Genomic DNA, 18,444 nt, shown 5'->3' with positions numbered 1-18,444 from the left:
CGACAATTTAGCCAGTGAAAGATGGTCTTGTAAAAAAAAGGGGGGGGGGGGTCACGACGACGAGAAGCGTAAAAATCTCATATTGATGATTATGATTTTTTTTTTATATCATACACCAAATTTGACTCCATTTTCGCTGTCATCTCGTCTTTTTACATCGGAATAATAATTCAGTTCAAGAAAGACGAACAATTACCGGAACTTAATTCTTTTGTTCGGAAAGTGAGAAAACTGACACGATATGTAAAAAAAAAAAACTAGTTTTGTGTCGACCTATAATGTGCAACTTTGGATATGTTGTTCAGCTTTCTTTTTCTTTACAGCATGGTGTAAAAATGATTCCTGTTGCAATTTGTTTGGCGTCAAAGTCTAGTTTGCCAGTACTAATGTGTGATTCTTATGCATTCAAATTTGAATTATAGTTTCAATTTCTAAAGCAATACGAAGTGACTCTGACAACAACATAGAACATAAAAAAAAACAAGTAAATAGAGCGAAACTTAAAGCCAATGCTAACTTTTATAAAGATGTAAGAAATCATCAAAAACCTTACTTAAGGTTGATCGTTGGTTATAGAGACTTTAGTTTATTGAGATGTATATCGAACTGAAATGGAATTTTAAGCTGAATTTTTTGAAAAAGAATTTCGCTTAATGTTGCTAAAAAACAATAATCCCTAATAGTTTCTTCAGAGTAACACATGTTTCAACACATAATTATGGAAATAATTTCTTAGACCACACTGCTTTTCCATTTACGAAAAATTAAGCAAGAAAAACGGGTTTTAATTTTTATAAAGCAGTGAATACAATAAAATAAACACTTAATTAAACAAAAATACTATAAAATACTATATATTTCCATTTATATACTGTGAGGAGGCGTGTTTGAATCAATATAGACATTCGATTTTGTTTATACGCCAGTGAATGGAAGTGTTTATTTAATATATTTCCATTTATATACTGTGAGGAGGCGTGTTTGAATCAATATAGACATTCGATTTTGTTTATACGCCAGTGAATGGAAGTGTTTATTTAATATATTTCCATTTATATACTGGGAGGAGGCGTGTTTGAATCAATATAGACTTTCGATTTTGTTTATACGCCAGTGAATGGAAGTGTCAATTTAATATATTTCCATTTATATACTGTGAGGAGGTGAATGGAAGTGTTTATTTAATATATTTCCATTTATATACTGTGAGGAGGCGTGTTTGAATAAATATAGACATTCGATTTTGTTTATACGCCAGTAGGCTAAATGGAAGTGTTTATTTAATATTTGAGTTTTGTTTCCTATTTATTTATATTTTTCTATTGTAGTTGTGTTTTTTTTTCTCTCTTTATGTGTTTAGTATGTTTTTATTTTGATGTAAGTTAAGGTTTTTAAAAAGAACATTTTTTGTTTCATTTTTTTTCTTTTCTTTTTTTTCAGTTGAGAAAGGCTCCCGGACGTGGGGCCGAAATATTTGGAGTATTTTTGTTTAATTAAGTGTTTATTTTATTGTATTCACTGCTTTATAAAAATTAAAACCCGTTTTTCTTGCTTAATTTTACATAATTATGGTGTATGTTTCAGGGTAATAATGTTTCATATTACTAATTAGTTTATTAATTTACAGTTTTTATACTAATTAATTACTTGTAATTACTTATCTACTGCTCACTTACTTGGTAATTACTTGCTAATAAACTAGTTTTTTAATTTACTAATTTACATTTTACTGATCAGTATTTTTTTTTTTTTAGCCGAAAAATTCAAGAATAAATGGTCTGGTTCGACGTGAGTTGTATTTTTATTTGAATTTCATCAGTGTAATTTTATAATTTTTATCCTATGCAAATTGAAAAACTGTTGATTTACAAGAAACCTAATAAATTATTCGAAGTAATCTGTTTTGTACTATAAAGGCTTAGCCATAAATTAGATAGTTTCTTTATCGTACCTCATGTGACTCCAAAAGATGCATGGTTCTGTCACTATTATTTTGTATAACTACAAGGCATTTGAAGATAGGATTAAGTTCGTGTATGTTTATGTCTTTCTTGATTGGCCTTTTGATTCTTGGCTCTGACAATTTTTTTAATCGTTGAGGATCCAGAGGTGTCAAAGCTGAATTGTTTGTTGAATATTAGGGCGAAGAGCAGCGATAATTTGATCTTCCTCTCACAGTTATTTTCCTAAATGAGACTTGAAAATTGCTAGAATTCTCCTAAATTTTACTGGTTTATAGGAATCAGCGCTCTTTTATTTATATTTTTTTATTCTTATTATGATTAGTAAATGACTGTGTGAAGGATTAGAGAACTACAGACTAGTTAGTATGACCATCATTAGCGTATGTTAGCAAAAAATTTCCGATGTTCTGATACTTCTTTCTATATTTTCATCACTGTGTACCTTGAATTACATCTGCCTTGAATCTGTATGTACCAGTTAAGGTTATGCATTCATTACAGCACAAATATTATACAGTATGGAAAATTCCTATGCACTCCATTAAAGATTTTTGGGACACATCAGTCGCACACCTTTCATTGTGACTCTGTCTTCGCGCCTGCGCATTGACAAATTTTTAGCACATTGCGATAGGAATATAAAAGACCTGTTGAAGCCATTGCTGTTACGCTTTGGGAAACTTCCCCACCGTGTGCTGTGATGTGTCCCATTTCTGAACCAAATTTTTCATACTGTATAATAGTTATGCTTTGGCATTCATTCTGCTAAGATCATTTATACGTTGGGCTAGTAATTGCTATATGAAAAATTGAACGAAAATCAAAGCACGCAGTGGCGTCAATTGGGAGGCGGGAATTTGTCCCCTTCATGATTACACCTCGATTTCAAAATATACCTTTCTTTTAGTACTATTACTGAAAAATGGCTTTCTTGGTATTGTCATTGAAAAAAATTATCCCCCCCCCCTTTAGGTTTTGAAAAATAGAATTCCCCTCCCCCATAATTTCTGTGAATTGATACCAATGAAAGAATATGTAAACTGTGTGGACATATACTTGCTCCTTTCTACTCAAATGTGTTATATTAGTTTGATTGCTGTGTCCGTTTTCATTTCAGTTGTTTCATCTGCTTCACTATTGAAATGACGAGAAAAGTACAAGAAAATAAAATAGAGCCTGATGGTGGAAATAAAAGATTTGGTGACTCCAAAGGAGGCTGTACATCAACCCAAAAGGCTGCACAGGGGCTTAAAAGTTATAATTAAAAAAAAAAATTCTCGATTTTAGCAGTGAAGGTTTGCGACAAAAATTCGAAAAAAGAAAAAAACAAATACAGAAAACATCGTAAGGATTATGGAGTTGGTAGAAGGTACGGGATAATGAAAAATTAAAGAAATTAATAGTAAATAGTATGCTTACTTAGAAAAAAGTTGGTTTCGAAAAGACGATCTGTGATGGAGAGAAGTGTCTGTTGACATTTTAATTACTGTATCTGCTGCACCGTAGAAATGGGGAGAATAGTAAAAGAACACAGGTTGAAGCCTGATAGTGTAAATAAGAAATTTGGTAACTCCAAAAAGGTTACACGTCAGCCTCAAAGGTTGACTTTTAAGCACACGAGCTTAAAAGTTGTAATGCCAAAAATTGTATTCTGGATTTTAGCCGTGGAAGTTTGAAACAAAAATGCGAAAAAAACAAATTCAGAAAATATTGTAAGGATTGTAAAGATGCTAAAAAATTTACAATTAGACGTAAACACAATTTGACACTCTTTTTGAAGTGTCTAAAGTGACGTACAAATATTAAAAAAACAAACTGTTAGAGAATTGGCTGAAAAGTGCACTCCCGTTGAAAATGAAGCAAGTGAAACAAAATTAAATTGATGGACGGAAGTCTAAGCTAGAAATTCCAAAAAAATACTTGTGGATGATATTTTTCACTAAGGTAATTCGCTGAATATGACAGTCTTTGATGTGACAGCATATCAAGAGAAAGAACTGTTTGTCCTTTTCCCGTATGGTGACATTAGTTAGCAGGAGCGTCGTTTGGAGGTGGCAGTTGCCCCCCCCAATAATGCGGAGAAAAAATATTTTACATCCTATGCCCTTTGACTATTCAGATATGAACCCTTCTTGCCCCCCCCCCCCCCCCCCCAATAAAAATACTGGAGATTTACCCCTGTTACTTAGTGAAAATTCAGTGATAAGAGTCGTTTCGCGACATAAATTCGCTGATCAAAGTCATGTCGCTGTATAATTGCGGTATGATCAGAAAAAAGTGCGGCATTTCTCTCGAGATTGCGGTATTATACCGCAAAATGCGGTATAAGTGGCAACACTAAACAGATCCACTGAATTGGCATTAATAGAAGGAAAGATTTAATTTCACGTTTTGAAACAATTCAAAATTCAGGGGCATTGAAAACCTAAATTTTCTGAATTGTTGGAAGGCTTAGCTTAAAATGACTAAAACTAGACCTACTAAACATAAAGATAAGAATACTTTTAAGGTACTGTCTATTTTTTCTGTCACAATTCCATAAGGGCTATGGCTTATCCCTTCTACACAGTTTAAAATGTCAATAGGGCCTAAAGTTATAATTTCTTGAATGTTTGATATAATTTTGATGGGTATCAGTAAGTTGTCAACTGTTTGTGGAAAAATTTCTTCTTCTTCAAGTGCTACAATTCCTTAACAAGTTGTGGTTAGGAGTAAGACCCCCCAGTACATAGACAGTGCCTAGGCTAGCCTAGCCTAATTGTTGAAAAATATATTGACTGAAAAGGATATCAATGTAAAATTGGACCTGTTAAGTAAAGCAAGTAAAATTGTAGTTTAGCTATCTTGGAAAGGGACTCCACCCTTTGACTAGCCTATTGTAAAAAATTAGTTTATAAGCTTATAGCCTAGCCTATAGAATGGTACTAGGCCTATCCAATCTCCTTATAATTAAAAAATTTTAGTCATCTTGTTTGAAAATTTGGCCCATCTGTATAGGAAAAATCTAAATTTGCCAACTAGTTGACAATAATTGTTGCCCCAGCAAAACTTTCATTTTCCAACTAGTTGACTAGCCTAATAACTTCTCCCCAGCAAAAATTAATTTTTCTAACTAGCCTAGTTGACTAATGCCTTCTCCCCAGCAACACTTAAATTTGCCTACTAGTTGACAATAAATGTTGCCCCAGCAAAACTTTCCTTTTCCAACTAGCCTAGCTGACTAGCAACTTTTCCCCAACAATACTTTCTTTATCCAACTAGCTAGAAACAAACTTACCCTATAAACACTTTTGTTAGTCATCTATTTGGCAAGTAAATTTTCCTCAGAATAATTTAATTTTAAATTATCCAGCAAAACTTAATTTTACCAACTAGCCTAGTTGACTAATAATAGTTAGAATTGATTCTGAATAGCATAAAAATGTTAATAATATAGGGATTTTTCAAATTTAATTATCACTATTGTTATGGGATACCACCAGATGGCTAATTTGATAGTATATATATATATATATGCCTATATATATATATATATATTTATATATATATATCAAATCTTTGAATTAGCCAACCAACCAGTATTTTAAGGATATCGACTCTTTGACTATTGGAAAAAATTATCTTGAATCTTAAATTACCTTAAATTGCAGCTTGGAGCAAATTTAAGGATTTTCCATCCTTGTAATGCTCCATGCTGACATCTAATGGTTATTTTTTGTTTGTCGTGGTTTGCTTGCTACATTCGGGTTGTAGACTCAGCAGCTTCCCAGTTGTAGAGGAACTCCTGCCGTTGCCAATCTTTGTCAAGTCTTTGCTTCAGATGATGCAAATGCTCTTTGTATGGTACTTGTTTGAGGCCATCAACCATCTTAGTTGCTCTTCTCTGTACTTTTTCTAGTATTTCCCTGTCCTTCTTAAAATAGGGGGACGCCAGGGACATTCCAATCTCAAGGCGTGGACGAACCAGTGCCTTGTAGAGCTTCATAAATACTTTAGGACTTCAGGATGTTTGCCAAAATGAATGACATGACATTTTTCAGCATTAAAGGAGAGGAGCCATTTATCAGCCCAGCTTCCAAGAATATCAAGGTCTGTTTGTATAGATTGAAGATCAGATGGTATAGCAGCTTTGCCAACAAGTTTTGAGTCATCAGCATAAAGTGTGAGGAGGTTCGAGAGAAGGTTTGGTGCATCATTAATATAAAAATTGAAGAGACTTGGTCCAAGGATGGTCCCCTGGGGGACGCCACTTAACACAGTTATGGATGACAATAAATGAGGAACACCTTGAGAATCATAGACCCTGATGGCTTGTGTTCTTTCTGATAGGAAACTCTGTATCCACTGCGTAGTAACACCATCAACAGCTGCTGCCTTCAGTTTGGCGATCAGGAATTCATGACATACCCTTTAGAAAGCTTTTGAGAGGTCCAGGAGCACCATATCAACAGGAAATCCTCAATCCAGCAGTGATGTTACATACTCGTATGTCTGTATTAGGTTAGTGTCCACAGATCTACCAGATCTGAAGCCATGTTCAGAAGGTGTTAGTTTCAAAGTGCTGAATGAGAGCTCTATTTACAAATCTCTCGAGCACCTTTACAACCGCAGAAGTGATGCTGATGGGATGGTAATTTTCAGCACAATCCTTGGGGCCTTTTTTGTGGATTGGCGTGACATATGACATTTTCCAATCTGTAGGTATCTCTCCGTTTTTTAGGGACAGCTGGAAGAGTCTGCACAGAGAAGAAGCGAGGACATTTCTACACTCTTGAAGAAGCCTTGGGTGTAACCCGTCAGGTCCTTTGGACTTGTTATCATCAAGTTTATCAAGGCTAGATAAGACCATTTCTTCAGTAACTAACAGGCTAGGCATTCGGGTAGATACAGAATGTGATGGTGCTGCAGGGATGGTTGGACAAGACCGGGTGGTGAAAGTGGAGGCAAACTGGACATTTAGTAAATTAGCTTTATCTATCGGCAACGAGTGTATTACCCCACTATGTTTGAGGTCAGGAATGGTGTGACGGTTAGGACTTTTAGCAGAAACATGCCTCCAGAAGGATTTGGGGTTTGCCTTGATATCAGTGGCAAGCTTCTCCTCATATTCAGACTTCAGTTTCCTAACTGAGTCCGAGACAATATATATTCACTTATAGAAGGAGAAGACATTTAGTTATGCAGCTTAAAGACTATTTACTCCTGAATTCAGTTTGTTTGATTTACCTTAGCTGTAGCACATTTGTTAAAAGCACATACTGCCAATTTTCATTGGACTGGGAATAGTATGTTTTTTTGTTTTCTCTTTATGTCATGTTGTTAGCTAAGAAATTATTCTGAGGAAAAGTTACTTGCCAAATAGATGGCTAACAAAAGTGTTTATTGGGTAAGTTTGTTTCAAGCTAGTTGGATAAAGAAAGTATTGCTGGGGAAAAGTTGCTAGTCAACTAGTTCAAAAATAAATTGTTTTCTGGGGCAATGTTTGTTTCCAGCTTTTTGGCAAAATTAAGTGTGGCTGGGGAGAAGTTATTAGTCAACTAGTTGGAAAAATAAAGTTTTGCTGGGGAGAAGTTACTAGTCAAACTAGTTGGAAAATGAATTGTTTTCTGGGGCAATGTTTCTTTCCAGCTAGTTGGCAGAATTAAGTTTTGCTGGGGAGAAGTTATTGGTCAACTAGTTGGAAAGTAGTAAATATATAAATATATATGAATATATATATATATATATATATATATATATATATATATATATATATATATATATATATATATATATATATATATATATATATATATATATATATGTATATATATATATATATTCATATATATTTATATATTTACTCCTGAATTCAGTTTGTTTGATTTATCTTAGCTGTACCGCATTTGTTAAAAGCACATACTGCCAATTTTTGTTGGACCAGGAATCATAAGTTTTGTTTTCTCTTTATGTCATGCTGTTAGCTAAGAAATTATTCTGAGGAAAAGTTACTTGCCAAATAGATGACTAACAAAAGTGTTTATAGGGTAAGTTTGTTTCTAGCTAGTTGGATAAAGAAAGTATTGTTGGGGAAAAGTTGCTAGTCAACTAGTTGAAAAATAAATTGTTTTCTGTGGCAATACTTGTTACCAGCTAGTATGAAAAAATGTTCTGCTGACATGAACTTATTATTCAACTATTTTGAAAAATTGAGTGCTTCTGAGGAGAGGTTATTAGTCAACTAGTTGGAAAAATTAAGTTTTGCTGGGGAGAAGTTATTAGTCAACTAGTTGAAAAAGGAAAGTTTTGCTGGGGCAAAATTTATTGTCAACTAGTTGGCAAATTTAAGTGTTGCTGCAGAAAAGTTATTAGTCAACTAGTTGAACAAAATTAAGTTTTGCTGGGGAGAAGCTATTAGTCAACTAGTTGGAAAAATTAATTACAAACTCTAAAAATGAGACAAAAATATTCCTCCAGAAAAGAAAGAGAGACAGATAAATGAAGGAACATCACAATTTATGTCCATTAAATGTAAGATAGAAATGAACTAAACTTCAAATATGCATCTGTTTTCCTTAAACAGACAGGAGCTTTGACGATCTTTGACAAATTCAATCTCACTTTTAGGACCAGGTATAAGACTAATTATCCTGGGAATTAAAACAAAAAATCCCTGGCTTCAAAAACCAATATATAACTCAAAATATATCTCCCATTAAGAGGTAGAAAGGGAGAGAGATGGAAGTTGTAAAACAATACTAACAATAGTGATGATTAAATTTGAAAAAAACTCTATATTATTAACATATTTAAGCTATTCAGAATAAATTCTACTTATTATTAGTCAACTAGTTGGGAAATAAATTGTTTTCTGGGGCAATGTTTGTTTCAGCTAGTTGGCAAAATTAAGTTTTGCTGGAGAGAAGTCATTAGTCAACTAGTTAGAAAAATTAAGTTTTGCTGGGGAGAAGTTATTAGTCAACCAGTAAGATAATGAAATTTTTGCTGAGGCAACATTTATTGGTAACTAGTTTGAAAATTTACATTTTTCCTATACAGATAGACCAAATTTTCTAACTAGATGACTAAAATGTTTTTAATTATAAGGAGATTGGATAGTACCATTCTATATAAGCTTACAAACTAATTTTTTCCAATAGTCAACGAGTGGATATCCTCTTGGAAAGGGGTGAGGTCAGGAAAATGAAACTTTCAGAGATTGGTCTACAGACTAAACTTGCCTAGGCTATGTTCCGGGAATGGATTTTGAATTCACCTACTTTGGTAAAATTCTACTTCAGCTACTTTTGGCTCTCTTGGAAAGGGGTTAGGATAGGGAAATGAAACTTTCAGGGATGAGTCTACAGGCTAAAGCATGTCCTGGGAAGGTATTTTCAAGTACCCACCTCCACTCTTTCTTCCTCTAGAGGGTCTTGACCTTTGATGACCTTTAAAAACTGTGTATTATAAAAGTGAAACCTTGCAAAACAGATCTTCTGCTGAAATGAAATACATCAAAAATTTTTTCAGCTTCACAACTTTGCTCAATCCCAATTTATAAGGTTTTAAAGATATACAAATACATTTCCTAAATTTTGAAAAAAAAACTTTGATATGGCTTAAAATTCTATTCAAATAAAAAAAATTGCATTTTTAGAACTATAGCCAGAGTAAAAGAAACTGATAACTGAAAATTAAGGTAAAATATTGTTGGTAAAATTCTACTTTAGCTACTTTTGGCTATCTTGGAAAGGGGTTAAGTTAGGAAGATGAGACTTTCAGGTCTGGGTCTGCAGGATAAAGTATGTCCTGGGAAGGTATTTTGAAGTATCTACCTATACACCTTCTCCCTCCAGAGGGTCCTGAAATTTGTTTACATCACAGGTTAAATTTCAAACCTATTGAAATTTTGACAAAACAACATTTTACCTTAATTTTGAGTTATCAATTTCTTGTTCTTTGGCTTTAGTTCTGAAGATAGAATTCCTGTTATTTGAGTAGAATCTTAAGCCATATCAATAATTTTTTTTTTATTTAGAAAATGTATTTGCATATCTTTAAAACCTTATAAATCAAGATTGAGCAAAGTTGTGAAGCTGAAAACAATTTTGTTGTGCTTCATTTAAGCAAAAGATCTATTTTGCAAAGTTTTACTTTAAAAACACACAGATTTTTAAAGATTATCAAAGGTCAGGACCCCTAGAGGGAAAAGGAGTGGTGATAAGTACTTCAAAAAACCTTCCCATGACATGACCTATCCCTGAAAGTTTCCTTTTCCTAACCTAACCCCTTGCCAAGATAGCCAACAGTAGCTAAAGTAGAATTTTACACCCCTATTTCCATTCCTTCTTCCTCTAGAGGGCAGTGACCTTTAAAAATCATTGTGTTATGAAGATGAAACCTTGCAAAACAGATCTTCTGATTAGATGAAGTACAAGGAAACTGTTTTCAGCTTCACAACTTTGCTCAATCCCAATTTATGAGCCTAGAAAGGTCCATAAATACATTTCCTAAATCCCATTGATATGGCTTAAAATTCTACTAAAATAACAGGAATTGCATTTTAAGAGCTAAAACCAGAGTAGGCTAAATAGAAGCTGATAACTAAAAATTAAGGTAAAATGTTGCTTTGTCAAAATTTCAATAGATTTGTATGCATAAAATAGGTATAATACCTGTCAAGTAGGCAAATTTCAAAGACTTATTGGAAGTTTCATTTTCCTAGCCTAACCCCTTTCCAAGATAGCAGAAAGTAGCTAAACTAGAATTTTATTGTAAATTATTCATATTGATATAGGAAGCAGCTAGGAAGCTTTCCAAATCCAATATTTGCTCCTGGAACAATTTTATTTTCTGCCCTAAAAGGGGCTCAAAACAGCCCATAGTAACCAGAAGTTTAAAATATGTTTCTAAAAACTGTTTGGTGAAAAAAATTGCCATTTGTAGTTGATTCAGGAATGGTAATTAATATTTTCTTTAGGCTAGTCTTAATAGTAAGATGTTATTTTGAAAACAAATGTATAGGAATTTGTTTAAAAAAAGCCTGAAACCCCTCAGTCAAGGTGTCACAGTAAAACAAAATGTACACCCTTAGAATCACTATTGTTGAAAACCCTAAATATGAATCTTACCACCCCTACCTTGAACAACAAGGATTATCGCATTTTTGCATGTATATCACTGAATTGTTCTCAGGGTACTGAAACATTGTAAAGAGTTGTTTAAGGTCTCATTTAAAAGTTTATTTTATATCTAATTTCTTTTTAACTATTTTTGTTTGCTTCACATAATTGTCTAAAAACTAGACAAGGTATTAAGTTGCCTTTTGGAACCATTATTAAGGGTTCAAAATGTATTTTGCCCCTGAAGTAATTATTGAATTTGACAAGAGAATTAAAAATGGCAAATAGCTTGGAATATTAGTGAAAATGTTTTAAGTTTAGCAGAGAAGAGGAGAGATATGTACAAGAAGTATTTGAGTGATAGATCATATGAAAATAAGAGGAATGTAAGGAAAGAAAGAATTAGGAAATGAATTAAGGATGTCCTTTAAGTGGAGGCCATGGGTTAAATTGCTGAAGATCTAGGGGATACATCCAGATATAAATATTGTTTTATCATGTTAAAAATTAAAAGGGAATGATCCGTCTGGACTTTTCCCATTTTAGGCCACAATTACTTATAAGGAAAGGGTTAAAGGGTTAAAGAATTGTCAGAAAGTTTTGAGAATGCACTAAACCAGGATAGAGCTAATGATCTAGAAATGAGGAAATGATCTAGAAAAGAATGAAAGTCTGTGACACTTAGGAAGTGAAGGAAGATTTATTTTGTGAGGAAGAATTAGGGACAATACTACAAGGATTAGAAAATAATAAGGCACCATGTGCTGATAGTGTCTAAGTAAGTTTTTCATTTATGGTGGTTCCAAAGTTAGAGATAAATACTGAAGATTATGACTATGGTTTTTGAAAAAGGAAAAGTACTTAGCAATTTTAGGAAAACTTCAATCAAACTCCTGTGTAAGAAAGGTGATAAGAGTGAGTGTAGTAATTATAGAGGCATAAGTGTGGTTTCTGTAAGAAGCAATTACTTAGTATGATGATACTTTTGTTTACTTATAGATGCTGTAGATAAAGTTCTAAGAGTATAACAGTATGGTTTTAGGGTGAGGAGAGGATATGTCAACCAAATTTCACTATTAGATTAATTAATGAGAAATACTTGAGGACCCCTTTAGTCCTGAGTTTTGTAGATTATGAGCAAGCATTTGATTTGAACCTTAGTAGAGCTTTAGTGAAGGTCCTTGCCTTGTATTGTATATCTGGTAAATACATTAAAGTGATTAGTGTTAAATGGAAGAATATCACTGCTGTTGTTAAGGTAGGAAATGAGGTTAGTTGCTGCTTTTGTATTGAATCAGGAATTAATCAGGGTAACATTCCATCCCCATTTATATGATTGGTTTGATGATTGATTGGTTATTTGACTTTTTCTAAAATATAGAATAAAATGGGAGGATAAACCCCTCATAGATTTAGATTATGCTGATGATTTGAGTGTCCTATATAAAAATGTTATCAAAATGAAAGCTTTTTTGGATGTTTTGGGGTGCAAGAATAGGGATGAAAATCAATATTAAAAGGACTAAGTTGGTAAGACTGGGAATAAGCTAAGGCAAAGAGATAACAGAAAGATTGATCAAGTGAATAGTTCCAATTACCTAGGTAGTATTCTTAGTTAAGATGGTGGATACAGTGAAGATATTAAAAGTAAAATAGCCAAGGTCCAGGGTGTTGTTTTACAATTGAAAAAAGTTTAGAAGAATAGGAAGATAAGTCTGGAAACCCAGATCAAAATATTGGAAGCTACATGATGACACTGGTCAAGTATGGTTCAGAAGTGTGGGTGTTGTGAAAGATAGAGGAGGATTTTTAAGATGTTTCTTTTGGGTGCTCCAAAATGAGGATGAAGATTTGCTAGATGTTTTCCAGAGAAATTGCTTAAGGATTGTTCTGGGTACACGGCTGACTGACCGTAATTCAAACAATAGGCTATATCAAAAAGGTGGTTCAATACCGCTTTCTAGGTCTATAATGAAAGAAAGTTTGATGTGGCTAGGGCACATTGTGCAGATGAAGTATGACAGATTGCCGAAGATTGTCCTATTTGGCCAACCGTCCAGGGCTAAATAGAATGCAGGTTGTCCTTGTCAGGGGTGGGAGGACGTCATAAAAAAAGATTTAAAGGAAATGGGAAATTCATGGGCGGGCTTAAAAAGGGAGGCTTTGAATAGATTGGGATGGAGGAGGAGCGTGCGTAGCTGTGTTGGCCTCAGGTGGCCTGGTGCTGCGGTGAGTTGTTAGTAGTAGTAGTAGTAGTTTTGAGCACCTGTCTGACTGATGATATTTCAAGCAGTAAGCTGCACACAAAAATTGAGGTTCTATTCTGCTTTCTTGTTGTATAATGAGAGAAAGATTGAGATGGCTTGGACACATTTTTTGGATGAAGGATGAACAGACTACCAAAAATCAGCCTTTTCACCCAACCATATAGGGCAAAAAAAGGTTATCCATGAATGGGGTGTGAGGAAGAATTTAAGGGAAATTTAAACTTTTTGGGAGAGTTTAAAGAGGAATGCTTTGAATAGATTAAGATGGAGGAGGAGCATGTGTGGCTGTGTTGACCTCAAGTAGCTTGGTGCTGTAATGAGTTCTTTGTAGTTTTTGGTCATTTGTAGTTCCAAAGGAGTTGAAACAGTTTTGCCACAAATATTTTTTATGTTTATACCAGTTAAGAGCCAACATCATTCTGTTTTTGCTGCTCTGTCAGTCATTCATGGTATCAAATATTTCTGAGCTACAATCCAAATTCATTTGATTTTTCACATGACAGTTCATAGTCATTCACTGCTCATTGACCTTACTTCTTATAAATAAGTTTTAAGAATGGACATGTGTCCAGCAGAGTCTCAAGCTCAGTACTACATTAGCAGTCCCCAGAATCCCATTATAGATGCAGTGGCATCAGTTAGGGGGGACATGTACCCCCTAGGTTTTTTTGCTCCTCCCCCTAGTTTTTAGAAAATATCTTTTTTGCAGTCTATTTTCATTGAAAAAATGAAAAAACAGTCCATCTTGAAATGAATAGAACTTACCATGAATGAATAAATGAAACCTGAAACAAACAGAAATTAGACATGATAATAATTATAAAATCAAACTTTGAATGAGCAGAAACAAAATAACTAACTCATCTGAAATCATTTTGAACAATGAGGGAATTTTAAAACAAGGAAGAACTGATAACAAGAGTTGTAAACCAAATGCTAATAATACATTCATGTAGATTAAAATTTTCTCAAGAGAAAAGGGTTATTTGAGGGATCACAAACATTTTTATTATTATGCATATGGGCTCATCATCATTCTTTGCCTTTTTTAAGGTATTTTCATTGAAAAAATGCCCCACTAGATCCTTAAAAATAAAATTTGCCCCCCCACTCCTACGTTTTGTAAATAGACACTACAGTTGCTTTTGCTGGCTTTTTTATATTTCTTTTTATTATGACTATCCATCTATAGGATAAACCAAAGAGTATGAGAAACTTAAAAGAGTAGAAAATGGTGTTAAAATAAAAAAAGTTCTTTTTTATGTTTTTTTTATTAAAATAATTAAATAAAAAAAATTGTCAATGATATTTAGAATTTGATGACCTATGACTCTGAGTTGATGCATATTGTTCTTTAGGCAACTTGAAAATGTTGGGAGGGTAAGGAAAAGGGAAACCTATGTTGGAAGACAAATTTTCCGTTTTTTTACCACGTCAAATGGGGAAATGTTAGGGAAATTGAAGGGGATTGCAACACTAGGAGTTACATAGGGTAGGGGAGGGAGACTTTGGACAATTGAAGCAAGGAACTCGTTCAAATTATTTGCTGTTGTCTTTGGAGGTTCATCTAAATTAAAGTTTAGTGGTTCTGTTATCTTGCCGGCAAGTATTTTGATCTGGGAATACCAATTTTTGGGTTTATCCTGGCATAGGTCTTTAACTTTATTTTTGTAATAAGTTCTGGCAGATTTTCTAATTTGTTTTTTTAAGTATTTTTTTTTTTAATTATTTGCTTCTCTAGTTTACTTCTTTTGAATAAGTTCAATTTTTTCAGGAATAACATTTTAATATGATCATTTACATACGGTTTATCATTAGAGCACTTTCTAAACTTTTTTTTCGGGAAAATGAGCCATATAATTGTCATTCAGTTTTTTTTTGGAAATTAAGGATTTTGTCAAGGTTATTCAGATCAAAAATGTCGGACCAACATTCCTTAGATGAGGACGAGGAAGGGGATAAAAGGAGACAGTAGCGGTAACTACCACCTAATGGAGGCATGGCTTTGGGAGGACTGTAAAACTTATTCATATTAGAACAAATGACATCAAGGGACGTATTTCCTCTTGTTGTCGGAATTTTAACTAATTGTTTAACATTAAGACAAGCACAAATAGAGTCCATCTTGAGGTCATTTGCATCACCTAGTAAAAAAATACCAGCATTTGGATACTTGGATAAAAGTCAGCACTAGTCTGGAATTGCTGTATAAATTTACGTTTTCGGTTGATATTTTGGTTTGGGGAATAATAAAATACTGCTGCTACTATTATATTAAAAGGACGAGGGAGAACCTTTGGTCTTAGACTAAGCCAGAGGATTTCATCATACTCGGAGAGGTTAGGAGCGGAAATTAGTTTCGACTGAAGGTTATTTTGAGCAAAGAACAAAATACCTCCCCCTTTTTTACCGAGAGGGTGGTCAGAAGGACGAATCTTAATGAACTGGGAGTAATTTTTATTTTAAGGAAAACAGGGTTTTGTGCCTGAACCTCTGTTATCGCTATAACATTAATATTCTGAATTTCAGTTATACCCTCAAGTTCAGTTAGTTTTTCGAAGTTTGGGCTCTCGGCATTGGTAAGTAAGAACTTAGGAAAATTGAACCGATTAGCATACCGAGATATTTTTTTCCGTTTGGGGTTGGGGGTGAAGGGATGGGTTTTTAGCACTATTTATAATTTTGGGGTAGGGACAACGACTCTTGAGGCTGGTGATATGAGATTTTGATATGGAGAAGTAGGGACTTCTGGGTGGGTTGGAGCAAGGAGGGTTTGGGAGAAAGGGGCCACATCTTTTAAACCTGGGTCACTCTTGTCTGATAATATTTGGGAGGGAAATAAGACGGTGGTATTTTCAGGGCCCCCTATCGCGACTGGAGCAGCAACAGGATTATTTAAACTGGAGTCACCAACACTTTTCTCCTTCTGCAGGGAATGGGGTAAAGGGGATGGGTAAAAGAATAGGTACGGGGCTTGTTGTTGATGAAAATGGATAGGTGGGGAGGAGGAGGGAGGGGAAGTGGATTTTTGGGAGGAATATGAGGGAGGGGAGTTTATGGATGGTCCGAATTGAGTTAAGTGATTGTGGGGGTTGGGTTGACTGGGTACGCGTAAGTACTTGGTGTGGAGGATTGTTTCGAGGGATGGATTCTTGAGGTATACTGCCCTGTATCGGGTATGCAGGGCGATAAGACTGAAAGTCGAATGGAATTTGAACTAGGGGAGGGGGGGGGTCCTGAATACTTTCGGCGTCGCCCTAAAAATCGTTGGGTTTTAAACCTACGCTCCAACCCTGAAGATGCATGAGCAAAATCACACGACTTATCAATACAAGATAAAACAGAACACAGATCAACATGATCAAAAATACACTTATCAGACACACAGACTCCCAAAATAAAATGACGACAAATATGTAGAAACTTGCATTGTTTGCGAAACTTGCAGAAACCACTATCAAAATTATTCCAGATTACATTTTCCTTTCTGCTTATTTTTACATTTATTTCCCTTTTATCCATCACTTTCGTAATTTTTTCAAAATTAATAACAATGTCGTCGTCTGGTAATGACTTCTCCATGACCTTGTTAATCCTTTCGTTTAGTTCATTATCACCTGATAATTTATGTAAAAAACCGGAAGTCACTTGACTATTCACGAACTCGAGGGCGCCATCAGTAGTCATGCTACACGTTTGTATGCTCTCATGGGATATTTTGCAATTAATGCTGGATTTGCTGAACTCTGATGATTGATCCCCTAGTGTAGCATGGGCGCCCATAAGGGGGCGCCCCCCCTGGCTGAATGATATTGCCTTAGTTTTATATTTTTGTTCTGAGATTTCTATTATATAGCATTAAAAGTGCCAATTAGACGAGGTTTGCCCCCCCCCCCTGGAATTCAGCTTATGGTCGCCCATGCAGTATATTAATAATTGCTTTGTTGTTTTTTAAGTCCTCTTGTAATTTGGTGATTTTTGATTTAAGGGTCACTTGATTGTTTTCTAGATTGTAGAGTTCATCTTCCATACATGGGCGCCCATAAGCTGAGTTCCAGGGGGGGGCAAACCTCGTCTAATTGGCACTTTTAATGCTATATAATAGAAATTTCAGAACAAAAATATAAAAATAAGGCAACATCATTCAGCCAGGTGAGCGCCCCCCCTCCCCACTTTTAATGCTATATAATATAAATCTCAGAACAAAAATATAAAACAAGGCAACATCATTCAGCCAGGGGGTCGCCCCCCCCCCTATGGGCACCCACGCTTCCATAAGAAGGCGGTGGGAATTATGGGATATTTTCACTTAATTTTTTAATTTCCAGATCACGTTCATGGAGTATATTGTTACCAATTTTTTGGCCATTGGGAAATATGTCAACTTGTTTTTTTTCAGATTTTCTATGGCTACTTCATGGTCTAAATTCTTCTCTAACTGAGAATTCTATTTAGCTCGGAGATCAGCCAGCGGTTTGATATGTTTACACAGTCAACACAAGAGGGGACTTGGGAAGCTTGATTTTTTTAAACTGATTTTGGGGTTGTAGATTTTGTGACAGACTTGGGTGTGCAGCGTGGTTTAGAGTCAAGGGGTAGAGAAAGTGATGTTAAAGGTGGTTCAGGATCATCATTCAGAGAATGGGGGGACCGGCTGTTTAAACATAACTACTCACCACATTGTTTTCTCTCCTCAATAGAAATGTCTGCACACTTTGGATGACACCGGCTGCACTGCACTGTTCCACTAGCGGCACGAAGTCTGCACTCTGGGCATGTGAATTTCATGGGCCTTGACATAATAGTGAAACAAAAAATCCAGATAATATAGCTCGAAACTGGTCAATGACTGAATTTGGGATTATAATAACTTCCAAAACGGGTTTCAAAAATTTAACCCAGCATAGGTGTTTCCAGGTCAAATGCAGTTCCAATGATTTCTGTTTGTTTTAAGTTTTACTGTTGGTCCTTACTTTCAGTTGAAAAAAACTTGTTTTTTAAAATCTAATTTCTGATCGTTTTTTAAACAATGCCAGGATATCTGGCTACATATCCATGGAAAAATGCCTCCTTACCAAAGATATATCCTATAGACAAATCGATCCTGGTGAA

General features: G+C 34.7%; 2 protein-coding genes across 4 annotated transcripts in view; both read left to right on the top strand.

The window, feature by feature from the left end:
• Positions 1–1,891, top strand: part of LOC148955545 (uncharacterized) — a 108,372-nt gene extending 106,481 nt beyond the window's left edge. For all 3 annotated transcript variants that reach the window (XM_089108240.1, XM_089108241.1, XM_089108242.1), the window contains exon 11: positions 1,755–1,891. In XM_089108240.1, coding sequence (XP_088964366.1) covers positions 1,755–1,792 — 38 coding nt within the window. In that variant the 3' untranslated portion in view covers positions 1,793–1,891. The remainder of the gene's footprint in view (positions 1–1,754) is intronic.
• Positions 1,892–4,337: 2,446 nt separating this feature from the next.
• Positions 4,338–18,444, top strand: part of LOC148955543 (small subunit processome component 20 homolog) — a 165,537-nt gene continuing 151,430 nt past the window's right edge. Inside the window, exon 1 of the mRNA XM_089102742.1 lies at positions 4,338–4,473. Coding sequence (XP_088958868.1) covers positions 4,426–4,473 — 48 coding nt within the window. The 5' untranslated portion in view covers positions 4,338–4,425. The remainder of the gene's footprint in view (positions 4,474–18,444) is intronic.

The sequence above is a fragment of the Artemia sp. Qi Xiang Cuo genome, chromosome 2 (assembly GCF_049724085.1).
Source record: "Artemia sp. Qi Xiang Cuo chromosome 2, ASM4972408v1, whole genome shotgun sequence".
Lineage (NCBI taxonomy): Eukaryota > Metazoa > Arthropoda > Branchiopoda > Anostraca > Artemiidae > Artemia > Artemia sp. Qi Xiang Cuo.
This window is presented reverse-complemented; position numbering and strand designations above follow the sequence as displayed.